Below are 26,522 nucleotides of genomic sequence, written 5' to 3'. Positions count from 1 at the left end.
ACCACCTAGTGTAAAGAACGGCAGTTTATAATATACAGAACCACGTTATGTTTAAAATATTTTATCATTCTTTATAGGGTAACAGATGAAAGCTCTTCGAGAGTGACGTTACTGATTTAAGGAAATTCTAAGCTTTTATGAGCTATTTATGGATGTTTTCAATAAGCTATTGTTACGTTATGGTCTAATTTTTTTTTTGGCGCTAATGTGCTGCACCTGCCACGAGGACTAGAGCTAAAGAGCTTGTACTAATATCATGAAGATCATTATGGAGTTAGTACATGGGAAAAACACCAAGTATCCGGAGACTTACAGAAGCATATATTACCAAGCACAGAGGACAAAAACAACAAAGAACATCATTAAAGTGCCCTGGAAAAAGTCATTTAATCTGATACTTGATGAAGCAAAGACATTTATCTAACGTGGGCATTAATTTCAGGTTCACAGGCTTCTGCCTTCTCTTTGGGCTTCGCTTCTTGACCAGCACGCACAACCACCTTTTCTCTGCCTGGTCCCACCCAAAGGAAGGACAAGAGCCCTGAAAGTGTAGAGAACAACAACTACCCTCCCCAGGTCATGAGAAATGCTAGAAACAGCAGCATATGACCAAACACTTCATGGAGGAACAAGGGGACCAAGACGGTGGAGATGGGTAGGCATAAACAAGGGGGTCCTATTTGTGCTAGAAGAGTTCATGGCACCCAAGGAATTTGGGATACTAGGAAATGGAAGACGATAAAAGACTTTAATTTGAGTTTCTATGGGTTAAGAACTTAGGCCTACCCCTCTAAGAGAGAAGACAGTAAAGATCAAAATTTCCTTTTGAATTGTGTTTTTCTATCTCAGATGCTGCTCTGGAATTAGATGGTATTGCTGCTATAGGGCCACTATATATGTAGGAATGCATTCATTCATTAATCTAAATATGCATTCATTCATTCCATAATTACCGAGCAACTATTATGTAGCAGGCCTAGGAAACACAGTTGTGCTAATTAGCCAAAACCCCTAATATTCCAGTGGAGGGACAGAGACAATAAAAAACAACTACATAATAGATCAGAGATGACTGCTGTGAAGAAGGATCAAACTGGGCAACTATATACAATAGGGTGGTCAGGAGAGGCGTCTTTGAAGAGGGGCCATGTGAGCAAAGACGTGAAAGACACAGAGGAGCCCCAGGCAGCTATCTGGGAGAGGGGTGTCTTGGGTAGAATAAAGAACCAAAGCCCTAAGGTGGAGTGGGACTGATGTGTTCCAGGAACTGTAAAGGGGCCAGCGTGGAAGGAGTGAAGCAAGGAGGAGACAGCGAGGGAGGCAGCGGGGAAGTCAGAGCTTGCAGAGCTTTACGGAGCACAGTAAGAGCTCTGCATTTGCCTCCAGACGGGAGCATGTTTTTCACCATCATGTGCCAAGCACTATGAGTGGTCCCATGTAGCAATTATGGAAAAAAACAAATAAACAACAACACAAGCTCTAGGCCTTCAAGAAGCAAATCGGCTAATGATGATTAATCACAACAGTTCCTAGAGGAATCTTTGCAGACAACATTCTGAAAACAGAATTCTCTTAAAGACACTGATTCTCTTAAAAAAAAATAATTGTCTAAGAAGTAACTAAAGTATAAAATACAATCAACTCACATGAGGACGTGTTCTATCTACTCTTCATGTTATTGTTCACAGCAGTAACAATTTTTTACGCCTCATTACAAAACATCTGCCTTAAACCTAGGAGTCACCTTTGATTAACAAACTTCCATGGTTAAAGGGTGTATTTCTCAGACTGTGTCTCAATAGATATTTTAATCCGCCTGCATGTGACATGTCTTTCTCAATCAGTGATGGGCTAAGGAGACCAGCAAAGTCAGAATGCCTACCTGTCAGTCTGAGCCATGGTAATTTCTGCTTCTAGGGGGCCTGAAGTGAGCACTCTAAAGTCAGGGTAAGTCAGCTTACACTTGTTTGTGTCCACATACAGAGCAGCAGGGATAAAGAAAAGCTAGAGAGCCCTGAGAAGAACTGCCACACTGACGAGATTCTAGGAACCGAGGAAAGGGTAAAACAGGGTAAGATTATTAAAGAACCCTGTGGGCCTATAAGGATACATCAGGAGTCTAGGATACCACAATAAGTAGTAGAGTGTTGTTTTGCTATAAGGATTAGACAAAAACATTCAGATTTTATTTGGGGAGGCTGGTGCATGGTGGAAGGAGAAAAGATATACAACTCTAGGTACATACAAATTGCCACCGGAATCTCCCCACAGTTACAGGTGGCTGACTTCAGGGCACTTCAAATAAAAGTGAAAAGGAGTAAGGGCATTGAATTTAAATTGAAAAGAATAAAAATCTCAAAGAGCTATTGGGAGGGGTGAATACTTAATCCAACAAACCAAGGGCACTGCCCAATTTAGAACACCTGTGAGATAAAGAAGGAAGGCCACCCAACGCTTATGAGAATGCTTCTACCTAGTGTGGGTGCAAAGCTGCTGATGAGGGAGGAGAGTTTTAGAGCAGCATGGAACTAGAAATAATTTTTTAAAAACATACACACGTCAGGTGCAAAGTTGGTAATGCTGAAGAAGAGACTGAAAATTCATGTTGATATCTGCTAAATATTTTAAATAGCAACTAAAATCTAAAAAGACAGATATTTACCAATGTGAAAAAGGAAAAACCCAGGACAGATCACCTGAGGTGAAATCCTTGCAGAAACACAAGGCAAGGTAAACACGACTAGAGAGTCCTGCGGAGCCCACTGGGCAAGGGCTGCATCCCTCACACCCAGCACAGGCGACATTCCAGAAATATTTGTGGAGTGACTTTCTGAAGCGAATAAATAATGTGGTCACTTGCTCGCAGACTGCCATGAATTTACGAATGTTAATGAATTGGCTCTTTTAGTTTGTCTGCTTTGCTACATGTTTATGTTGGGGATTTATGGAACTATGTCACTGCGGGCTAGGAAGTAATCTTTATCTCGTTGGCTGAGATAAATAGGACACGATATAAATGAGGAATTAGCGCGGGTAAGCTAAGGTTAGCAGGAATTCTGCCAGCATTGGGGCTGGAATCGTGACAACGGCTCATTATTCGGGAAGAACTGGAGTTTGTGTTTCAGGGAATGAATCTGGACAGTCATTAATGAACTGACAGACTTTATAAACTGTTTCTTAGAGACCCAATTCTCTCAGTTTATATTGCTTGATTATTTATATGGTTATGGTGGGGGGAGCAATTTGTTAGGGAATTTGTGTTAAGAATATAGCTGGTTAAACGAGTATTTCTCAAGAGTGTAATACTCAATTTTAAGAAATATAAAAATACCCTCCTCTTTCCCTACACTGAGACTAACTATATAACTGCATTACCATGTCTCCTATATATTCCTACTAAGATAGTTTATATAATCTTAAGTTTTGAAAATTTGTATTAACAACACAGTATTTTCTAAACTTTCCAAATACAAAGTTATATTAAGATGTTCTATCAGTTGTTTTTAACAAACTACACTTCCCTCCTGGGAATTTTGATATCCTCTCCCACCCTCTGGTCCTCTGTCAGCCATACCTAAAGAACTACTTCTCCACAATGGGACAATTTCCAAAAATCAATCTGTTAGACAGTCAATTTGCAAAATTGATTCAGGATTCTCAAAGCTTTACTACAGCAATGATATAAGCAATGAACAGGTCTTCCTGTAAGCGCAGCCTTCCTCTCTTGAATTATGCCCTGCCCAGCCCTGGCTACAGTCAGGATAAAACCTTCAACTGGCTCTAGGAGAGCTCATATCAATTATTTGGCTACTAAAGGTGGAGGCAGGGATAGGAAAGAAACAAAAATTTGAGAAAACTCTTAAAATCAATAAACTGGTTGTTCTGTGATTTATATGTCTGGTAAACTGACCTGCACTGAATAATCCTTGGTTTAAACTATAAGCTTAACTTTGGATAAATTTGTATAAAGCAACTGAGACAGCTGTCTTCAACGCAGGTCCACTGAGGAACTAGAGAAAAATTGTAACGACTGACAAACTTTCAATTATATGTTATAATTAACTGATACAAATAAAGAGCAAATGAGAATAAGAGGACCATGAAATACCTGAAATACTACACAAAAGCTGCTCGTTCTCACAGGAGTTCAAGTAAGATGCAAATAATGAGATGACCTTTTACCTATCAGATGACTAGTAATACCCAGTGTTGGCAGTTGTATAGAAAAATGGTACTATTAAAAATGTTGGTTACAAATACAAACTATGCCCTTTCTAGAGAAAACCTGGCTAACTCTTTCCAAATCTGGAACGTGCATACTGTCTTAACAAATAATTTCACTTCCAGGACTCGACCTTACAGAAACACTCGCACAAATGCAAAAGGGTAGATGCACAAGATTATTCCTGAAGTATTTACATGTAATGGGGGAAAAACAGAGACCTCCAAAATGCTCGTGACTAGAGGACCTGTCAAAAAAAGTAATGTCCATTCATACTGTGGGATGCCATGTGGGTGTTAGACTGGGGCCATGTATTTATATAGAGGATGTCTGAAATAGTTGAGTAAAAAGGTCAAGTTGTGTAACATATTTAGTGCTATCCCACTTAAAGAAAAAAGCATAATTCTCTCTACACAGGTTAAAAAAAATACAGATCAAACCATTTATAGCACCTATTCATTCTCACACGTCTAGAAGAGGGCGTTCACTTTGTTACTGCATACGCTTTTGTATTGTTTGTGCGTACTCGCACGTGTGCGCGCCCACACACACAGTCAACACAACTAAGGGCAAAGATAACACTTCAATTCCGTGAAGAAAAAAATGGCCTTTTCAATAAATGGTGCTGGGTCAACTGGATGTCATAGTGAAAATAATGAATCTTGACCCATATCGCATACCATTTGTAAAAACAAATTTGAGACCGATTGTAGACCTAAATTTGTAGAAAATATAGGAGAGTATCTTGATGACCCTGGGGTAGGCAAAGTTTTCACAAGCAAGATACAAAAGCTCTAAGCAAAAAGGAAAAATAAGTAAATTGGACTACATTAAAATTAAGAATTTCTGTTCATCAAAAATCACCATTAAGATGGTGAAAAAGCAATCACAGAAAAGGTACTGGCAATATATATATCTCACAAAAGAGTCAAATAGAGTATATATGAGGGTGAGTGAAAAATTACCTGCACTCTGGCTGCAGAATTTATAGAAGTTTTAATATAACCAGAGTGTGGATAATTTTTGACTCACCCTCATATATAAAAAGTACCTACAAATAAATGAGAAAAAGGCAGGCATAAGCAAACAGAAAAATGAGCTGAAAACTTGAACAGGCACTTCAAAAGACAATATCCAAATGGTCAATATATGAAATGGTGCTCCATTCCATTAGTCATTAGGTAAATGAAAATTAAAACCATAATGTGATACCTCTGAATACGCATCAGAATGGCTAACTTGAAAAAGAAAGAAAAATGCCAAGTGTTGGTGCAAATGTGGAATAACCTGCACTCTCATGTATACTGCAGGTGGAACGGTAAAACGGTACAGTCACTTTGGAAAACTGTTTGAAAATATCTACAAAGCTTAATATAAACACATCCAGAATTTCCACTCCTAGGTATATATCCACTATAGAAAAGCACAAATATATGCTCATCAAAAGACATGTACAAGTGTTTTGGTGAACATGTGTATGCTATCTGAAAGAGTCAAAAACTGAAAATATGCAAATATCCATTAACCACAGACAGATTAATTACATTTTAATTTAGTCACATCATATAATACTATACAACAATAAGAATGAGCCAATTACAGTTAACTGTAACCATAGATATTTCAAAAACATAATACAGAAGCAGACAGAAACAAAAAAGAATACATAATTCTAGTTTTTATAATTCAAAAACAGGTAAAACTAATACATGGTATTTTCAAGCCAGAATAGATGCTACCTTGCGTGGCTGGGTAGTGACTGGAAAGGGCTCTTGGATGCTGGTAATCTTGAGCTGGGTGCTGAGTACACAGTCATATTCATTTTGTGAAAATTCACTGAGTTTTATATTTATGATATGCGTACTTTTCAGGGTTTGTGTTCTACTTCAATCAAAGGTTTACTTTTTAAAAATGAGAGACAATACCAAAGAGTGTTTGAAAAGCACATCACTCCATTAATAACAAAATACATGAATATTTAACTAAGGCACTATTATGACCAGTTAAAGTCAGTAAACAAGTATTTACTGAGCTACGGGAGGAAGGGAGGAAGGGAGGAAGGGAGGGAGGGAAGGAGGAAGGAAAGAGGAAGGGAGGGAGGGAAGTCCATACGTGAAGAACACTAATAATGGCAGCATAAACTGATGCGATTCTTTTGACAAGAAATTTGGTACTACATATCATGATCTTTAAAATATTCACCTGCTTGATGAATTATTAAAAATTAGGGGGACTTCCCTTGTGGTGCAGTGGTTAAGAAATCCGCCTGCCAATGCAGGGGACACGGGTTCGATCCCTAGTCTGGGAAGATCCCACATGCCGCAGAGCATCTAAGCCTATGAGCCACAACTACTGAGCCTGCAATCTAGAGCCACGAACCACAACTACTGAGCCCTTGTGCCACAACTACTGAAGCCCGTGTGCCCTAGAGCCTGTGCTCCTCAGCAAGAGAAGATACCACAATGAGAAGCCAGCACACCTCAACGAAGAGTAGCCCCTGCTTGCCTCAACTACAGAAAGCCCGCTCACAGCAATGAAGACCCAACACAGCCAATAAATAAATAAATATTAAAAAAAATAAAAATTAGTATACAAAACATATATCAGTATGATGACCACTATGCAAAAAAGTTATGAACAGAAAAAAATGAAAATATACATCAAAATGTGCTTTCCTTTTGAACTCACCATTTTCTAAAGATTTTTAGTAAATTTATATTGTGAAAAATGAATCAACCGTAATTTGCCATCCAATACCAAAATGCATTTTATACATAAGGTGTTTTTCTATATCCTTCAGGGGTTTTTTTAATAAGTATATTTTCAAAAGGAAATCTAATGAAAAAGTAAATCCTGTTTAAAAATGCCGATAGACCTTCTCCTTTATGACAACCTAAGTGTTATTCCTACATAGTTACAAGAAACATTTTGATGAGAGTTGAAATCCCACAAAGTAAGTATCTGACGTATGATTTTTCTTTAAGATGATTTTAAAAGTGTCCACTTTCTCTTAGAGATTTGTTTGGTCATAAAATGCCTAGAGGCAGACAGATACAGAAAGGAAAGGCTTTTCAACAAACTCACTCTAACACCATTTTCTAATAAGTTTACTGCTAAAGCGCCATTATAAAATCATAGGTGCATTCACTTGAAAAGAAAAAAAGGACCTCTCAATGAAATAAAACCAGATGTATAAAAGAGAAAATCTTTTGAATGCATTTTTCAAACAAAATAAACATTAACAATAATACTAAAAACACGACTAACGCTATGCTAAAATAAAAATAAGCCATTGTGACTGAGTGGACTGAGGAAAGGGTATCAAGGACAATATCTGGAGGAAATGCTAAACTAGAATGAAAAGACAAGAAACAAAAGCCACAAAGGATGAATCAGAGAGCCAGAAGGCAAGTAAGGAGAGCGCAGCAGGCAGACCAGACCAAGAGTCCAGGTACCACATTAGGCTGGAGACTCAACTGAAGTGTGGCCACTGGTTTTGGTCTTGTGGAGGCTGATTCTGGCATCAGCAGCTGCAGCGGGGTGTGGACAGGGTAAGAGGCGGGTGGGCACCAAAGCAAAGCCAGGCTGTGAATGGCCCAGAATCTGACAGGCTCAAGGGAGGGATCTGAGGCATGCGGGAGGCAAGGGCTCCTGCCCCCAGGAGGACAGGGGCATGAGGAGGACAGCATGAGCATGGGGCTGAATTTCTGAAACTGCTGACATGTACATGTGGGCAGAAAGCTTACATGCTGAAAAGCTCCCCAGCTAAAATTATAAGCCACAGATTTACCACAGAGGCCATTTTTTTCCCCTCGCATATCACTGAGTGGCCCAAACATCAGAGAAGAAAAGGCAAATGGTTGAACTGACATTTCTATGGAAGGTGGTGGTTAGCACAAGGGGCTGAGGCCACTAGAGCTGAGAGACAGAAGTCAGAGGACAGGACTTACGAAAGCAAAGAAAGGTGGCTGCATACAAGCAGAGAAAAGAAGATTCGGGCAGAAGCAAAAGGAATAAGGGAACGAGAAGCTGGAAGTATAGATGGATGTCACCAGAAAGTGAGATACAGGAATGAGATTCCAGGGATGATTCATTTAGGATGGTGAAGATTTTACAAACAAAAGGGCATCCAAACACTTCATTAAAAACCCAACCATTTTAAAAAACAATAAAAACAATGCCATATCTCACAGCTAGCCTCTTGACAAAAGTTTTTAAATAGTTAAAATATTGCTTTAAAAACATAAAAGTCATATATTTACTTATTTTTTTAATTCATGAGAGAATAAATTATTGTTTTTCACTGTAAAGTGAATAAAAGTAGATGTCAAAAAAGAGAAAAAAAAAACCCTATACTACCACCATCTTACAACTATTACTGCAGTAATTTTTAGCGTAGTTATAATCATATTGTCTATAAAATTTTATAATTGTTTTCTAATTAACTATATACATTTTAAAGCCACATGCATTTTTCCACATTAATTTTAATACTTGCATGATATCTTATCAAGCAGACTCTCAAAATTTATAAGTCGATTTTCCCATTGCTCATCTAATTTGGGGCTACCATAAATTATACAGGCATATAAATCAGCATGTATAATTTTACATTTTCATGCCTGACCTGAGAAGTAGATAATTAAGTGTCTGAGGTGGGAAAGTTGTCCCTGAAGATTGAAAGGAGAATGGCAGGCTTATTTTCAGATGCACTATCTCACTGGGTCACTGACAAGCCAAAAGATTTACCTGGAAGAAATCTTACAAAACGTGGCATGAAATGAAATCTTGGGCAGCAGGGAGGACTGTCTTCAAACAAAGGACCTAAAGCAAACAAGTGAAAAAGAAAGAAAAAATAAATAAAACTGCCTTAGGAAACAAACACTGCAACTTAATTCCTAAGATTTATGATAACTACAAAAAAACACCACCAGGGACATAAGAAACACCGCCCCCTTCTCCTCAACAGCTAAATCAATCATGCGGTAACTGCCACAAACATCCCATGAAGACTGCAGTGAGGAGACCACTCAAAGTAAGGGGAGAATGAAAGCCCCAAAGATATATACAGTATATGGTATATATGGTAAAACTAGTTTTAGAAATTAAAGAATAGAAAGATTTTTGTTATAATTGAACCACTGCATGATATAATATGCTTGTGTTTTCATTCCATTCCATTTTAATCAATACAACTGGAGAAGAGAGAAATACTATTAAAAACTTGGTTTGAAAAGCCATTCATCAATATACTGTTTTAAAAACAAATAAATAAACGTCTGCTGGAATAGAAGCACTTCTAAAAGAGTGAACTATTATCCAAGAACCAAGTATCAAGTTTTGAACTGCTTAGCTCACAGTGTATGTGTGTTTTGAAGGTTAACTAAAGTTCTGTTTTAATAAACTGTCATCTTGGAAGATGTTTATTACAGTAAAGTTCAGTAGATTTAAAATATTAACTAATGAGATTTTCCCAATGCAGATAAATCAAGGTAGTTACTCAACATAACTGATACCATCTTCTTAGGTACAGGTAGGTAACAATTAATGGTAATCTTCCATAATAGACACTGTCAAACTGTATTGAAATGAGACCATGACAACGTATTCATGTCAAATGGTAACAAGTATTCCCATGAAAAATAAACTTTTCCCTGGGTATTTCAAAAGTAAGAGGAATTTCAACTATGTCCCTCCACTTTTAAAAGAGTTTTCACATATACCACAACATTCTTCCACGAGCACTACACTTATCTTTAAATCCTATTATTTACCTTTAAGATTCCAGTCATACAATTCCAAAATATCTCTGAATAGAAATAATGAAAAGAGTTCAAGTCCTTTCACACAAAAATTCTGAAAAATAAACCAAAACCAAATTACTTTAGTACTGCAAATATATATTAACTAAAGGTTCAGCTTGTTCTAGTCAAGTATCTTAAAAAGTGTCTATTGCAACTGTACTAAAAGAATGTAATTTCCTAAAAAGTTTGGCTACCGTCCTATAACAGCTCATTGGCTTGAAACATTAATGAGGCAGGCGATACTGTCATCAGGATTCCTAAGAAAACGTGAACTTGGCCTTTCTCAATGTACAAATAAAATGATGTGAAATCTAAAAATCAAAGTCTCCGTTATGTCATATTTTTCTAACCCAATTATAAAACATACCAGAATCTCCTGGGGACTTTCTGTTAATTCAAATTGCACACTGGGCGGCCAGCTCTGACAGGCTTGTCTCCAGCACTCCCCCACCCCAAACCACTGCTCACCTCCACCCCTCAAATATACCCAGAATCACTATTACAAAGTCATCACAGAGATCTCTATGCCAAAAAAAGCTCCAATTCTTAGTGAAGGCAAAGAAAGGGCTAAGAAAAACTACACAACTTTGTACCAAAATTTCTGCTCTAAACAAGCTTAACAGATGATATATGTGCAAGTGAGACTTGTGTCATAATTCTTCCTCCTACTTGTTTTGCTCGGGGTTCATAAATCACCCTGTGTGAGATCACGCCAGAAGTCATAAATGTTTACAACAGCAAATGAAGGCTTATGACCTTAAAAATCAAAAGGAAGCAAAAAAGCCCTTCCAAGCTGAAGAATGAAGGGGCGGCCCTTTCTCTTTAAGTCTTTTTGAAAGAAAGGTGGAATTAACAGGACTTGCCCAGAATGAAATAGGTGCAAACTAAGCATGCGTGTCATGCCCATCAATCCCCCTGGGTGCTCCGCTGCCCTCGCCAGAGCCACACTGTTAAACAAGGTTCGCAAGAGGAGCCAGGGGCTCAAGAAATCGACCCCGACTCCAGCACCATGTTAAGTGCACAAGCTTGTTTGCTGTCTAGTTGTTATTTCTTAGTGTGATTTGTTGACACCACTAAATTCGAGATCAGGCAATGAATCATTCTGAGATTCACATTAATCTTGCTTTGGAATTTTAAACCTCTTGCATATATTTAGATAAATCTGCTGCTGAGCATCCGCAGTGAAAAACAATTAGGAAAAATATGTAAATATATGGGAAGAAAAATGAACCAAGCATTGATCTTGTCACTGGAGATAATGAATAAGATTATTCCAACAGCTATCAGATCCTGTTTCACTCTTCTAATTTCCTCTCTGATACCGACCAGTAACCAAAAGCTGTCCCCTGTCCAAAATAAACTAGAAACAGATGTAAAGTTACTACCAGCAGCTGCAACATGAGGAGGAATGGGTTCAAAAATAGGTAAGTTGGAAAACGACCTGAATTTTAACCTCATTCCTAAAGCTACATCTGACTACAGCTACATCTGACAGGTCCTTTCAACAGTGAACACAATACTTTAAGGGTATCCTTATGGCAAAAAGCCAGAGCTGGCCAAGTTCAATGCTTTAAAGATATGTGTGGAATAAACAAAAGAGCAAACTGCATCAAGCTGTTAAATAATCTTTTCCCTTACCTCAGGCATCATCTCTTCAATGAAATGAATCGTGTAGTCTATGTTGAATCTAATTACTTTACACAGTGGAATCTGCAATAATAAGAAGCAGAGGTTCAGTTGCAAAATATCTTCCTGCACTCACATTATACATGTGTTTGCTACCTGACCCAGAAGGCCATGAACCAAATGAGAAAGTTGCACCTTAATCTAAGCTACTAAAAATACTGCACATGAAGCTTGACCAAAACTGCCGGATTTTAACGGCAAGAACCCAGCTCGCCTGGTCTCTACAGGAAACCTGCATAATGTTGGTGTTTAATTAACTGTATTAGCAGCAGCAACACAAACATGACAAGAACTCATTAAAACCAAATATACTGCCTCTAAAGAATTAATAAAACCACAATTGAATACTTCTTTTTCTCAGGTTCTTAAAATCTTTCAGAATCGTCAGCTCTTTGGGCAGATCAGGGATAGCAGGCGGACAATTTGTCAGTTATAGATTCATAAGTCATTGAAGGAGACACAACTCCTGCTGCCTCTCTGCCTCTGGAGCAAAAGCAATCATGGTAATAAACAAAATAATATGCTAATAAAAAATAATAATAGCTACCACTTATTGAGCTAGGCACTGTTCTACTGCTTCACGTACTGTCACTCATGTAACCATCCCTGTAAGACAGGTACAACTACTCTCCCCAATGTACAGTGGAGGAAACGAAGGCAGAGTCGTCAGATGCTTTGCCTAAGGTAACAGGTAGTTGATGAATTAGAAATTCTTGCTCTAGACCCCAGCTCTAAGTCACTTGCGTATCCACCTCTCATTGCCTGTTCTAATACTCAGGGTATGTGTGAAAATGAAGGAAAGCTCACGTGAAATAAATCCACATCTGTCTTGCTTTAACAAAGTATCATCAGACACTAGCCTAGTGCCTAGATTTAATAGGTTTTGTCAAGTATATTTTTGAATGAATGAAGGACTGAGAAAGGCAGGGTGTGAGGTTACTGCAGTGGCTTGGCTGACTAGCTGGGGAAAATAGACTCAGAAGCCCTAGAGATGTGTTAAGTAGGCTTTTCTGGCCACTCGATCTGTCCGTAAGATGATTTTATATAAATGCAATCATTTTTACAAACCACAGCAACCAGAAAGAAACAATTTTAATTCCACCAGCAAAAGGAATGGTAAGAAAAACAGTCTTATAATGCCATCTACTGGAAATCTTTTTCTCAGAAATCAAGCTTAGTTCTTAAGTGATTTTTTTTTTAGGATAGCGGCTAATTTGAGTCAAATTCACAATTAATGTTAATAAGAGATCCATTTTGAACCTTCTCATGGTAACGAGTTCTAAACCAGCTGAAGTGACATGCTAAGGCCACTATCATATTTAAGTCCTTCTCTCTTCCTACAATCATTTAAGAATATTCGAGAGCTACAAATTTGTGCAATTACTCATATTTTTAAAATACTTTGCTAACAACTGTTAGATTCATAGTTACACTAAAATAGCCCCTACCTTTTAAAAAGGTGGGGATCCAAAAGAGAAAAAAAAAGGCATGTAAACAAGGATAAACAGAATATGATAGTGTAACTTATAAGTGCAATTAAAAAACAAGTGAGCAAACAAAATAGTATAAAGTACAAAAGAACCAAAGAGGAGTTAACATTTGAGTTGAGTCTTCAAAGATGGGAAAGGATTTTCCAGGTCATTCTGAAAATTAACTGGGGAAGAACAGGTGTTTGGTTTCTAGCAAGACAGAGAAAAGGGAGTTGGGGGAAGAACAGGCCATTTAGCTCTTCAGGACTGAAATGCATGGAGACAGAGTCAAAAGAAAATTCTAGAAAGGAAAGTATGAACTATATTATGCAGATCTTATAAACCATGTTAAGGATTCGGCACTATCCTTATAGCAACAGGAAGTCATTCAAGTACTTTAAGTGAGGGATTATCACAGTTTACATGGATGAGTTGCTATGTAACCAGGGTGAGAACAGCTTATAGGGGAGCAAGGCAAGAGATCAGACCAGACTGGAGTCTAACGAAAACAGTTCAGGAGTCAAATGAAGAGAAGACCAAAAAGGTGGGGGAGAAACACAGGAGATGTGACTGAAATACACAATGACTGTTCGGATATGGAAGTGAAAGTGGAGAAAGAATAGAGGTTAATTTCTAGGCTTCTGGCCTAAGGGACCAGATAGACCATGACGGCATTAATACAAAGAAATTCATAGGGTGTCCCCTGAGTATCTCAAACTCAGCGTGCAGAGAAGATGACGGGTTCAGCCTCATGCAGGTTGAGGGTGAGGTGCCTGAGGGGACATCAAGGTAGGTACGTCCAACAGGCAATCTGAAATGTGAGTGTGCAGCACACAGTCATACGCCCCGGCTATAAATACCAATGTCAGAATATGCATGGGAGGAAAAACCACGGGTGACACTGCATTGCTCGGGGAGCACATTTAGGAGAGAAAAGGACCAGAGCCCTTGGGAATAGTCAAGAGGCAGGCAAAGAAAGAGCAGAAGTGTAAACTTTACTCCTTCTACCATGTGCGATTGCAACTCTGCTGGATGATTTATGTGAGTACAGTCCTTTCCCCACATTATTTCAACTAAAATCACTTTGGGGGATGCCTTCTTTGACCTCTTCTCTTACACATACTGTATTTTTCTTTGGGGTTCTCACCCACACCACTAGAGTCCTTCTCAGACAACACACAAATTTGGAAAGGCAGAATCTCCTTTTCTGTTCAAACTTTCATCTCTCTCTGAGACGTAAAGAGAACTTGTCATTTCCCTACATATTGGGAGCTCAGTTGATTGAGAGCTCAGTTGGCCAATCAAATAATATAAATGCCCACTATCATTTCTTAAAACATGTTTGAATACTGATTGACACTAACTCCTATCTCATCTTACCAGAAACAAGCCAAAAAACCCTCCCTAAACTTCTACATTCTAACTCTACTACCTCCAGACAATGAATGACTAAGTCCAGGGCAGTGAGGCCACTGGAAATGGAAAGCCAACTAAGGAAGCAGGGAAATGATCATGGCATTTCCTTGTGCTTTTGAGGACGGGATAAAATATTATGCATGTAATACATATATCCAGGTAACTTTAGTTATGTTGTCAAAGTCCTTAATAACATCAGGTACTATAAGTAATAGCAAATGCACGACCTAAAAGGATAAAATCCTCCTGGAATGCTCTATACTTAGCCAACAAGGCTTTCAATCCACTTCAATTCAAGAAGACCTTAAGAGAACTTGTCGGAACTAGATTGGGTTGAGATTCTAACATTACCATCATTTGCATGCCCTTCTTGCTGATGTGCTCTCTCTAGCAAAAAAAATGAATCAGAACAGTAAAGCTATTTAACAATTCTTTTTCTTGGGAGGCTATTTCACATTCAAGAGGCCTTTGATGGATCTAATTCCTATGAACTATACAACACTCAGCTTAAAACTTGATTTATTTTATCAACATTTCTAACATAAAAGATGGGGCTTATCTTCTCATTACAGAGTTAAGTTCTCAAGTTTTGAGAACTTGAATATTTATAAAAAATATACACTGAAGCCAGGGATTTTTAAGTCCTATCTTTTATAACAACAGTAACACTGCAATTAATTTCACCCTAGCGGCCTCTCAGTGCCAAACCTTTTGCTGAGGAACTCTAATAAAGCTCAAAGAATCACTCTGCTAAGGTCACATAAATACTGAGAATCAGTTAAAAAAAAGTATTAGAAGAAAGACTCAAATCCACATCTGTCTGACATCTTATCCAAAATAATTAGTCCCAATATGTACTGTATATTAAACATCATGATAAACTCTTTTCATGTGTCATCTCATTTATTTTTTATAAAATCCAATAATAAGATTGCCACAAGTAATAACCTCTATTTTACAGGAAAAAATCAAGGTTTATAAAAATTGAAATGTCAAATCATACAGCCAGTAAGTAGAATTTACTAAGGTTTAAACCCTCTCTGAAGCCATACTGCTTTCCTTCTTTAAGATGATCCTAAAAGTTAAAATGAGATCTATATCACTTGCAGGGAATTAATAGATAAGATAGGTAATTTTTAAATATTTTCATGGTAACTAAATTATTTGTATTTGCAAGCCAGCTGAGGAAAAAAAAAAAGAGAAATGTATTATGTAGGGGGAAGTTGGACTAGATGACTTCTAAAGGCCTTTTCAACTCTAAGACTACGAGATTTGGTGTAACAAATGGTTTCAGTGCCTAACTGAAACATTTAAAAAAATAATAAAATAAGAAACCTTCAAAATTCAAAAACCTTTTCATAAAGATTGTTTAAGAATAGTCCAAACAATCTAAATGTCCATCAGATGAATGGATAAAGAAGATATGGTACATATATATACAATGTAACACTACTCAGCCATAAAAAAGAACTAAATAATGCCATCTGTAGCAACATGGATGGACCTAGGGATTATCATACTAAGTGAAGTAAATCAGAAAGAGAAAGACAAATACCATACAATATCACTTACATATGGAATCTAAAATATGGCACAAATGAACCTATGTATGAAACCGAAACAGACTCATAGGCATAGAGAAGACTTTGGTTGCCAAAGGAGAGAGGGGGAGGAAGAGGGGTGTCCTGGGAGTTTGGGGTTGGTAGATGCAAACTATTACATTAAGAATGGATAAACAACAAGGTCCTACTGTACAGCACAGGGAACTATATCCAATCTCCTGGGATAAACCATAATAGAAAAGAATATAAAAAAAGAACGCAGGGACTTCCCTGGTGGTCCAGCGGTTAAGACTGCGCTTCCAATGCTGGGGGACGCAGGTTTGATCCCTGATTGGGGATCACATGCAGCATGGTGCGGCCAAAAAAAAAAAAAAAAGAATGTATATGTGTGTATAAACTGAGTCACTCTGCTGTATAGCAGAAATTAGCACAATATTGTAAATCAACTATAAACTTCAATTAAAAAAAAAAGAGCAGCTCAATTTAAAATTTTGTAAGTATGTATGATGATGGATGTTAATTAGACTTATCGTGGTGATCATTTCACAATATATGTAAATATCCCATCATTATGTTGTACACCTGAAAGTGATAACCTTATATGTCAATTATACCTGAAAAAAAAAAAGTCCAATATTACACCCCTTTCTATATTATCGTCCACCCTAGAGATAGATGTGATAAGATCAAATGATTTTATTTTTACACTTACAACATAATCATCTTCTCAAAAAAAAATTCTCTAGGATAAAACATACTGTGGCATAAAGAAAATCTTATTAAGAAAACAATTTGTTTTAATTAGTATCACTACTACAGAATCATGTCTACTAATAAAAAATAATAATAGAAAGGAGCAAGATTAGGCAAAGATTTTATTCTTTACTCTCCAATGGAATAGAATTTCACAGTTTAAGTAAACAGTACTAAAATAACTTTTCAAACTGCAGATGTAATTTCTTCTAACCAAACCAGAAAGGATTAAAGAACATTCTACTTTGATGTACATACACCGTAGCTATAATTCAGTAAGTTCTATAGCAGCGTCTAGACTTGCTCAAGTATATCTCTACACTCTGTTCCTGGGCCGCCAGTGAACTCCACTCTACGTCCAACTGGAATACAGAATAAGTAAAACAATTCCCAAGGCTGCCAACTCTGAGACAGAAAGATTTGGCTTACAGATACAGAACTTCCATTTGAACTGATTACCAACAAAGCAGCCTTAATACCTGTATAAGAATATCATGCATCTGTATGTCAAGGTCTCTTAAAGAAGACATATTCCTGGGATTCAAAAGCAGAAAACTGTATGACGTTTTCATCATTCAGGCTCCAGATGTCCTGAACAAGCTCTATTTCTTTACCTATTACTCAGAGACTAAATAGCTTCTCCTTAAAACTTTCCAACTTTCTTTTGAAGGACACCTAACCCAAAATAGCTTTGACACGTTACTCAACAGTTTATCCTTCTTTTTCAATCTTTCACACTCTCAAAATGTTATTCTGACACGTTTACTCACACCATTTAATGTGGACAAAACCTGTGACTCATTAGCACAGATGTCACACTCCCACCTGATACACACTGCCGCTGACTTGAGGGAGGCAAAGTAATTGTTACTTAGAAGTCAGATGAAAAGAAATGTCCTTTGACTTTTAGAAAGAATGAAGGGAAGGAAGGGGGCTCAGGGAAGGAGAAAGTCAGTCGATTAGCACAGACTCACATTGGTCAGGGGGGCATGTGCAAACATAGAAAATCCTTCAAAGATATACTCATGGTCATCATACTCGACCACAGTCGGCCTGTCGGTCTGAAAGCAAACAGAAACACAAAGCGTGAACGAATGATATGATTTGCATGTGCAGAAACCCATCAAAGCTCCTATTAATATTTTCCCAAACACCAGGAGAAACTTTATATAGAAGTTTAATTCTAGCTAGAATGCTGCTTGGCGGAATTCTCTAGCTTCAGTAATATTTACATACTAGACAATCAAGAATGTTTATTATGGGTGGCACAAAGGAAAAAAAAAAAGGTTAGTTAGCTACATGGCTTCATTTTCTAGGAACTTGCTTTATTTAGTCCCACAATACTACCAGTCCTGTTCTTACTAAGCTATATTTCTGAACCAACAGAAGTCCTAACAAGAACCAGACAATAGCACAGTCAAATTAAAACAGCTGGAGAAGACGCAGCATCACAACAGCCAAGACCAGCAGCAGCCTGGCAGGCTCTGCCAGGCCCGGGGGTGCCAGAGGCTCATCCCCTCCCAGCTCCACTCCCAGGCCCTCCAAGGAGAAGCCAACTCACCCAACACGGCCACAAATCAATTCCCACATCCTGCCAAAGAGCTTAATTACCTGAAAACTGAATCTAATTAAAATATACAAATGTTGATCTACGCATGAGACCCTCTTCTTTATGCCACTCTTACAGCTCATCATTTTTCATCCTAAATGCTAAACATGGAGCAAATTATCAAGATTGGAAACCTAAAAGACATGTTTCTTTACATAGGTATTGAACATTAATCTTTTTAATATTTACACACACACACACACACGAAGAACTTGGGTGGGTGGGGGGAACTAAAGAATATCCAAATGCATATTATTTGTTTTTCCAATATTACTGTTACTTCCCATTTGAACAACTCAACAAAGCTGATCTAAATTAAATATAATGAAAGAACTGCTAGCGAAATAATAATAGTACAGCCATTTGGAAAACAGTTTGGTAGTTCCTCCAAACATTAAACATGGAGTTACCATACAATCCAGCAACTCTAGTCCTAGCTTTATACGCAAGGGAAAGGAAAACACACATCCACACAAAAACTTGTACACAAACGTTCACAGCAGCGTTATTATAATAGCTCCAAAGTGGATCCCACCCAGATGTTCATCAACTGATGAATGGATAAATAAAATATAGTATATCCATACAGTGGAATATTATTTGGCCATAAAAAGGAATAAAGTTACATATCACAATATGGATAAATCTTGAAAACATTATGCTAAGTGGAAGAAGTCAAAGAGATCACATATTCTATGATTCCATTCATATGAAATATCTCAAATAGGCAAATGATAAAGACAGAGAGTACCTTAGTAGTTTCTGAAGGCTGGGGGGTGAGAAAGAATTGACTGCTAATAAGTAGTTTCTTTGGGAGATGATGAAAATGTTCTAAAATTAGATTGAGATGATGGTTTCACAATTCTGTGAAAAGACTAAATATTATGAAATATATACTTTAAATGGGTGAGTTTTATGGTATATTAATTATATCTCAATAAAGTTGTTAAAACAGATAATTATGAATAATCTAAGTTTGAAATTGAAATCTCTCAATAAAAAAAGTAACCAGAATTAATTACTTTTGTACTGTGAAAAGACAGTACGGCAGAGTGGAATGACACGCAGCCACGCACCGTTAAGTCCGGCTGCCCAGGTTCAAGTCCCCACTGTGCCACTTATTGCCTGAATTATCTAGAGCAAGTTACTTAACCTTACCTGTAAAACATGGACGACCGCCCCACCTGCATAGTGGGGATATTAATACCTACTTCATCGGGTTTTTTGTGTGAAATAAGTTAACACACGTCAAACACTTAGAATGATGCCTAGTACCGCAGTCAACAAATATTAGGTATTATTATCACTGTCATAAATGCAATACTTATAGTCATAATACAGAGATAATATACAAGCTATTTGCTGATTTTTAAGAGATGCACAAGTGTTCCATGCATTCTTCCAACTATAACGCTCCAATGAACAGCTCCATAATTCACTGCCTATTATGTGGTACCAACAATATAAATGAAAAAAGATACAGAAAGTAGTATAATGAGAGAGAGCCAAAAATAAAAGTCATTATGATAAAGGTCAATTTTACTGGCATAAAAATAAAATGTTTTTAAAAGAAAGAACATTTAAGAACTGAATCCATATTTAACCAATTCACATTTTAACCTACGTACACACAAAGAACCTACTTACTACATTTTTAAACGAATGAAATCTGATTTTGTTAGGAACTTACTAGAAAGTTTGTAGGAGGTGAGACTGTAATTCGATAGTGGAAAAGTCTGCCAGCATTGTTGGTCATAGGACGACAGGGCTTGATGGCCTGAGGGGAAAAACAAAAATCAGTGTAAGAGTAAAGTAGCAAAATACTGTTATTTAAAAATGGACTGTATTGAGGATATGTGTATAAAAAGAGATGATTGAACTTGCTGTACCCCCCAAAAAATAATAAATAAATAAATAAAATTAAAAATAAAATTAAAATAAATAAATAAATAAATAAATAAAAAATGGACTGTATTTTCTAGATTCAAATCTGACAAAAGAGGTTGTATGTGTGTTCCTTCACAAACCAGTAGGCAACAACAGTATTCACTTTACCAGTAACTAGTTGAATAAAAATGGGCTGCTGGTCACTGGTATTTAACCCACCTACTCATGTGCGATACAAGGGGGTGAGACAACATATAGATCCTTCTAGACTTAAATTTCCATGACTATCTTATTTTCATTTAAAATAACACAATAACTGACCTTTCGCTAACCTCTCAATAAACTAAAAACACAAAAAACAAAACAAAACAAAAAACAGGGAGCAAGAAGAATAATCTCAGAAGTAATAGCAGTAGGTTATAACAGGAAGGGGAAAACGTGAAAGAGTTACATATGCTGAGTAAAAATAGAAGGAACTAGAAATGCAGGAAGGACAAGAGGTGGTGGAACAGAATGTGCACGGAGCGTAAGACGGGAAAAAGAAAACAACTGGCAACAGAAGCATCGGTGGAATCACCGGGCACGTTGTGACAGACACAAGGATGCGTGACCCAGACCATCTCTCCAGGAAGGACTTGCTGCCTGCTGGGAAGAGCATGCACAGCAGTGTCTCCAGCTGTCGCTCCTTCAGGATCTGCGTCAACCAAGAGCCCCTCCCCTATCATCAGGCGTGTACTGAGTGAGGCAGAGGCACAAAGGCCCAGCCCCCCAGCCCAGCGTGAACGGGCAATACTCATTCCTTGGACCATCACCAGGTTGACAGGGGCTTTGCTGGGGCTGACTCATTGTCTGACTAATTCACCTGTCCGACCCTGCTAATACCCGCTAACTCTCACAGGTGAAGATCCCTAAGAAACATCATGCACCCCAAACTGGATTCTCCAGAAGCAGATGCTAAGATGCAATGTGTGACAGTTGGTACCAGAAGTGATCCAAGAAAGCAGGAGACAAGATGGGGTTTTGGAGCTGACTCACTTACCATCCAACTGGCAATAAGGAACCCATCGTGGTGGCTGGTGGAGCACACAGCCCCTGACACCAGATAACATGCCAACTGAAACTTTCAAAGATGCTGAACTGGGAGACTGTACCAGTGGAAGCAGGTGCCATACACCAGGTGTTTAAAACTATGAGTGACCGGCAGCTGTAAGGATGATGGGATGAATCGCTATTGCCGAGCACCACTGATGCTTTACCATGCTCTTCAAACTTTAGTGTGATCTCAGATTGCCTGCTCCCCACGCCCAGAAGTTTCTCAGTCAGCAGCTGAGGCAGGCTGAGAATCTGTTTCTAACAAGGCCCCAGGTGATGCTGATATTAGTTGGAAGGCTGCACTTAGAAATGCAGCAGCAGAGGAGAAGGAAGGGCAGCGGGAAGCCAGATGTGAAAGCCAGAGGGCCTGCTATTGCACACAAAGAGGCTCTTACCAGCTGAAGTAAGAGGTCAGTGAAAGGTTAGAGAGCACCAGGACCAAGCCCAGAGCTTACCTGTCAGAGTGGGTGGACCTTAAAGACTAATTAACAGCCAATCAATGTAGGTCTGTTATGCCAAGGTCAGAGATATGGAAACCTGGGATGAGGACATACAAGTTTGACTCCTCAGACACCGCTAAACCTTCTGCCTCTTCAGAGGTGGTCCATCCTTGCCTATTAAGAGCAAGCACTCACCTGTCTGAAGACAATGAAAGCCCCTGAAGGCAACATTGTCCTCACTCTCCACCTCACCAACAGACCTATAATTAGGGTCATTTCACAGCATAAGTGATTTCACATTTCACAGCTGCGGAGGTGCTGACTGGAGACATAATATCCCAGAGGAACTGCAAGAACCAGCCGGCACCAGCACATGCCAGCAGCAGGAGTCCACACGGGACAAGATGCTAGAAGTGCTCCATCAAAAGGACCAGAACAACAACAAAAAAAAAGGACCAGAACATACAGCTGGTTAGGGAAGAGTCTGCTGACTTGGGAGCATTCAGGATTCAAGGATGTCAGATGCTGAGTACTCCCTACTAAGATATCTCCTAAAAGCAAGAAAAAGCGATGGCCCACATGGAGTAAAGTGAAAATACCAAAATTACAGTGACAGACAGAGGAGGAAGGAATTCAAAGATTCAAGGAAATGGGCACCGTGGGATGGATACAGTATCTGTGGCTGAAAAATACATCAGATAATCATAATCCAATGGGAAGGCCCAAAGGACACGCCATCGATCAAGGCCACAAGGAATGTGCCAGGAAGGGGCACCAGCGTCACGAGGACGATCCGTGGCGGCCTCCTCCGCCGGCCAGGGCTGACTGTGAGGGAGGCGCCTACAGCGCAAAGCCTGCTGACAGCATCGGGGGTGACAGCACTCTGAAACCAGATGCCAGATGATGGGGCTCATTCTAAGAAGCCAGATCACACAATTATCATCACGACCAGCAAGACCGAAGCGGCAGCCACGGGGATCTGACCCACAGAGAGCCACGGAAGTGGTTTTCACAACATGGTGTCCTCGGGTACAAAATAAACGGGTAGCTGACAAGAGTACCACCTTAGTTTGTATCAGTGGAAGAAATCAAGACTGAATAACCAAGAGGCTGAAGGTAGGTTGCTCCAATAAACAGTCATGATCCCTTGCCCAGTTCCAGACCTGATCAAGTTACTGGACTGAAATCCATCGACTAAAGAGGTGGCCAGATGGCAGGAGGAAGGACCCTGCAACACTATCACAAGCAAAACTAGTCATGACAGCCCTGTGCTTCCCCAAAGGGGCCTATGGCCATTTTGCTCACATAACTGTACACTGGGGAAGGAAGAAGGCACACGCTCCAAAGGGTGAGAGAGAAACCCTGCAAAGATTCAGGGCCTACCACAGCCATAGCATTTTTAGGGGAGTGGTCTGGGAAGTTCCAGGACATCCTTCCAAAGTAAAAGAGAAAATTATTGCCTCTTCCACTTCCTACAACGAAGAAGGAAGCAGAATACCAGGTGGGCCTCTTCGGGGTCAGGAGGCAGCCCAGTCCTCAGCTAGGAATATTACGGCAGCCCATTGATAAAGTGGCACAGCTGTGAGTGTGACTCAAGTGAGAAAGGCCTCAGCAGTTCCAAATCACAGTGCAAGCAGCCCTGCTGCGGCGGCCATACAGCCATACAGTTCGGCAAATCCCACGCTATTGATGGGGAAAGATGCTGAGAGGACTTTGTGGCCACACTGGGAGAATCACAATGCTGGTCTCTGGAGTTCTGGAACCAAGCCATGCCATCTGTCATGAAGAACTACACGCCTTTGAAAAGCAATTCCTGGTGTGCTGCTGGGCCCTGGTAGATATGGACGGCATGGCCAAGGGACTGCAGACATGTGGCTGGAACTGCCCATCGTAAGCTGGGTTCTGCCAGCCCTGCCCAGGTGTAAGTTTGGGTGGGATCAGCAGCCATCCATCCGGACGGAGGGGTGTGCATCCGGAACCCAGCACACACAGGAGCAGAGGGCACGAGCAAACCGCAGGAGCAGAGCGCCCACCACCATCGTATCAGCACCCTCCCCTCAGCTGATGACTAAGGATGGGAGGAGGAAAGCAGAAGGAAAAGCCCAAGCTTGGCTTGGAAACGGGTCAGTCAGAAAGGGAGTGCAAGCCGAAAATGGACTGTGCTGCAGCCTCACTCAGGGACAGCTCTGAAAGATAGCCATTAGGGAAAGTCTTCCCAGTGGGTGGAGTTTCAGGTGGTGTACCTGGTCATCCACTTTGTGTGGAAAGAGAAGTAGCCTGAGGCTAGAGTACAGATGGACTCTGGCAGAAGCAAGTGGCCATGCCAGCTGTCAGAAGCCTAAAAGGAAAAAGATGGGAAGATCAGGGTTAAGGAGGTCTTGGGGAGAAGCTTGTGGATGGACAAACAGGAGGAGAGAAAGATGATCTCTCCATCACATGTGGATGTTTATGGGAGAGCACCCACCGTGGAAGAAGGTCTAAACCATCTAGCTGACAAAATGGCTTGGCCAGATGATGTTGGCCAGCCTCAGTCACTAGACACCAAGAGTCGACAGGATGGGCACATGAATGAAGTGGCCACAGTAGCAGAGACGGAGGCCTCACATAAGCCCGAGAGCACAGACCCCACTTCCCAAGGCTAAGCTGGCTAAGCTCACTGCCACTGCCAAACGTCCAGCGGCCACCTACCATGATCAACGCTGGGCCCCCAATAGGGTACCATTCCTTGAGGAGACCAACCTGCCACTTGGCAGAATGCTGACGACATACGTCCCGTCCGTTGTGAAAGGGCTACGTGTACTCTGAGCATGGGTCTGCCTGCCCGAAAGTCTTCTGTCAGTACAACTGCCCACCCAAACCTCCCTTCACGGAAGGGCCCGCTGCCCGGCTGTGGGGAAAGCAGTCAGCACACAGCCTGCCGCCGCCGGCTCCTTCCGGGCCAGCCTCCCCTACAGAGCCCCCTCCGCCAAGGTCGTGCCCTTCCTAGGGCAGCTTGCTCGGGACAGCGTGCAGGTATGGCGGCCATTCCAGCCCCATGCAGGACAATTCCGACAAGCCCGCCTTTCAATGCCTATCACAGGTGGACTTCTGCCTCTGCTCAATCCCAAGCCCACACTCTTCCTGCCGGGTCCCTACGAAATGTCTCCACCGCAGCCCCTCCTGCAGAGACCCCAGCCTGGGGCACGCGTGTGGACGCTCACAGGGACCAGATCTTGTCCCCCAGGCCCTCGCTACACTAACCGACTCCCAAAGAGAGGCAAGTAGCTCAAAGCATCTACCACCGGCTCATCGTCCTCCGTCTGGTTCCTCAAACAAGTTTTAAACAGAAATTAAGGATTTACATAAATTATGTTTACACATAATGTACTGAATCATAAAGTGACAATCCTGGGATTAATGAGAATGGCTTGTAAGCATAAAAGATAATGGGGGAAAATGAAGCAAAATAATTGAAAGGGAGTAGTTATATATAACTCTACGATGTAAAAGTATTCAACTCATCAGGTAAACACATCTGGAGTGTTCCTGACGACCCAGGGGCTGGGGTGTGACACAGGTGAAACAAGCCCGTGTGCCACTCAAAGCTGAATGGGGACAACAGACTAAGTAACAGACGACGGTGTACACTCACATCCCCACGTGTCCAGGAAAGAGGACACGTGCCTTACTGCACCTCAGTGAGGTCACGTCTCCAGGGAGGTGCACAACCATTCATAACAAAAACGTGAAAAAATATTACAATATGTACCATTTGAGGATACTTAAAATAATAAAAAAGCAACTCCAATTCACTTTGCCTGTTTTAAATAATGAAGCTTCCAAAGTTTCCCTGATAACATTCCCACTCTGTCCCCAAAACCCAAGTACGTTTCTTCCCCAAGTATCAGTAACAGAGACTATTAGGGAACATGAGACGACTATTTCCATGGTATTATTTCATTTATGGGGAAAAGAATAGCAACAGCATCTGTCTACTTCTGGCTTCTCAGCGCTGACAAATGTAATAACCTGAACCAGTTACCTCTTCGCCGGGATAAATGCTGTGCCTGATTCCTGTGCGTCTTGCTTTTGCGCTGCATTTGCAGAGTGGGCCATCATTCATCTGTCAGAAATAGAATGTAATTCGTTTTTATTGGGGGGAAAATCCACTCCATGCACGATGATGCCTCGGAAACTGTGTGGGTTTTAATGTCATGAGTACCGAAGCTCTGAAGAGGCTGTCACGGTTAGAAGATTAAACGGATGTTCCAAAACCAATAAAGCTGCAAACTGTCTCTATTGTCTGATAAAGGGAAATGGTATGACAACGCTGGATTCCGACTTATTTGTGCAGTCAAGCAGAAAATATCAATGTCGGCATCCTGTTTGCCCCCATCTTCTCCTACCACTTTCCAGTATGTTCCTCCTATCTCTTATTTCAGGAAAAATGACTCTTTCACAAAAGAAAAGCCTATTTTATATTCTGAAGGAACACATAAAACGCTTTGAAGGTGACCTGCAGATTAAATGTTTTCAAAGAGAGACCTAAAGGTATCTGAAGTAGAAGGAAGAAAATGCCTACTAGAACCAGAAAAACTTTCAA

General features: G+C 40.0%; 1 protein-coding gene across 5 annotated transcripts in view; it reads right to left on the bottom strand.

Moving 5' to 3' along the window:
* The window catches only part of DROSHA (drosha ribonuclease III), a 165,528-nt gene that overhangs the window by 116,585 nt on the left and 22,421 nt on the right, over positions 1–26,522 (bottom strand). For all 5 annotated transcript variants that reach the window (XM_057708554.1, XM_057708555.1, XM_057708556.1 and 2 more), the window contains 6 exons: positions 25,962–26,042; positions 20,212–20,298; positions 17,887–17,973; positions 11,665–11,736; positions 9,997–10,078; positions 8,972–9,046 (listed from right to left, as the gene is read on the bottom strand). In XM_057708554.1, the coding sequence (XP_057564537.1) occupies positions 8,972–9,046; positions 9,997–10,078; positions 11,665–11,736; positions 17,887–17,973; positions 20,212–20,298; positions 25,962–26,042 (484 nt within the window). The remainder of the gene's footprint in view (positions 1–8,971; positions 9,047–9,996; positions 10,079–11,664; positions 11,737–17,886; positions 17,974–20,211; positions 20,299–25,961; positions 26,043–26,522) is intronic.

Source organism: Hippopotamus amphibius, chromosome 15 (assembly GCF_030028045.1).
Source record: "Hippopotamus amphibius kiboko isolate mHipAmp2 chromosome 15, mHipAmp2.hap2, whole genome shotgun sequence".
Taxonomy (NCBI): Eukaryota; Metazoa; Chordata; class Mammalia; order Artiodactyla; family Hippopotamidae; genus Hippopotamus; species Hippopotamus amphibius.
Note: the sequence above shows the minus strand (reverse complement) of the source record. Positions and strands in the feature narration are given on the sequence as shown.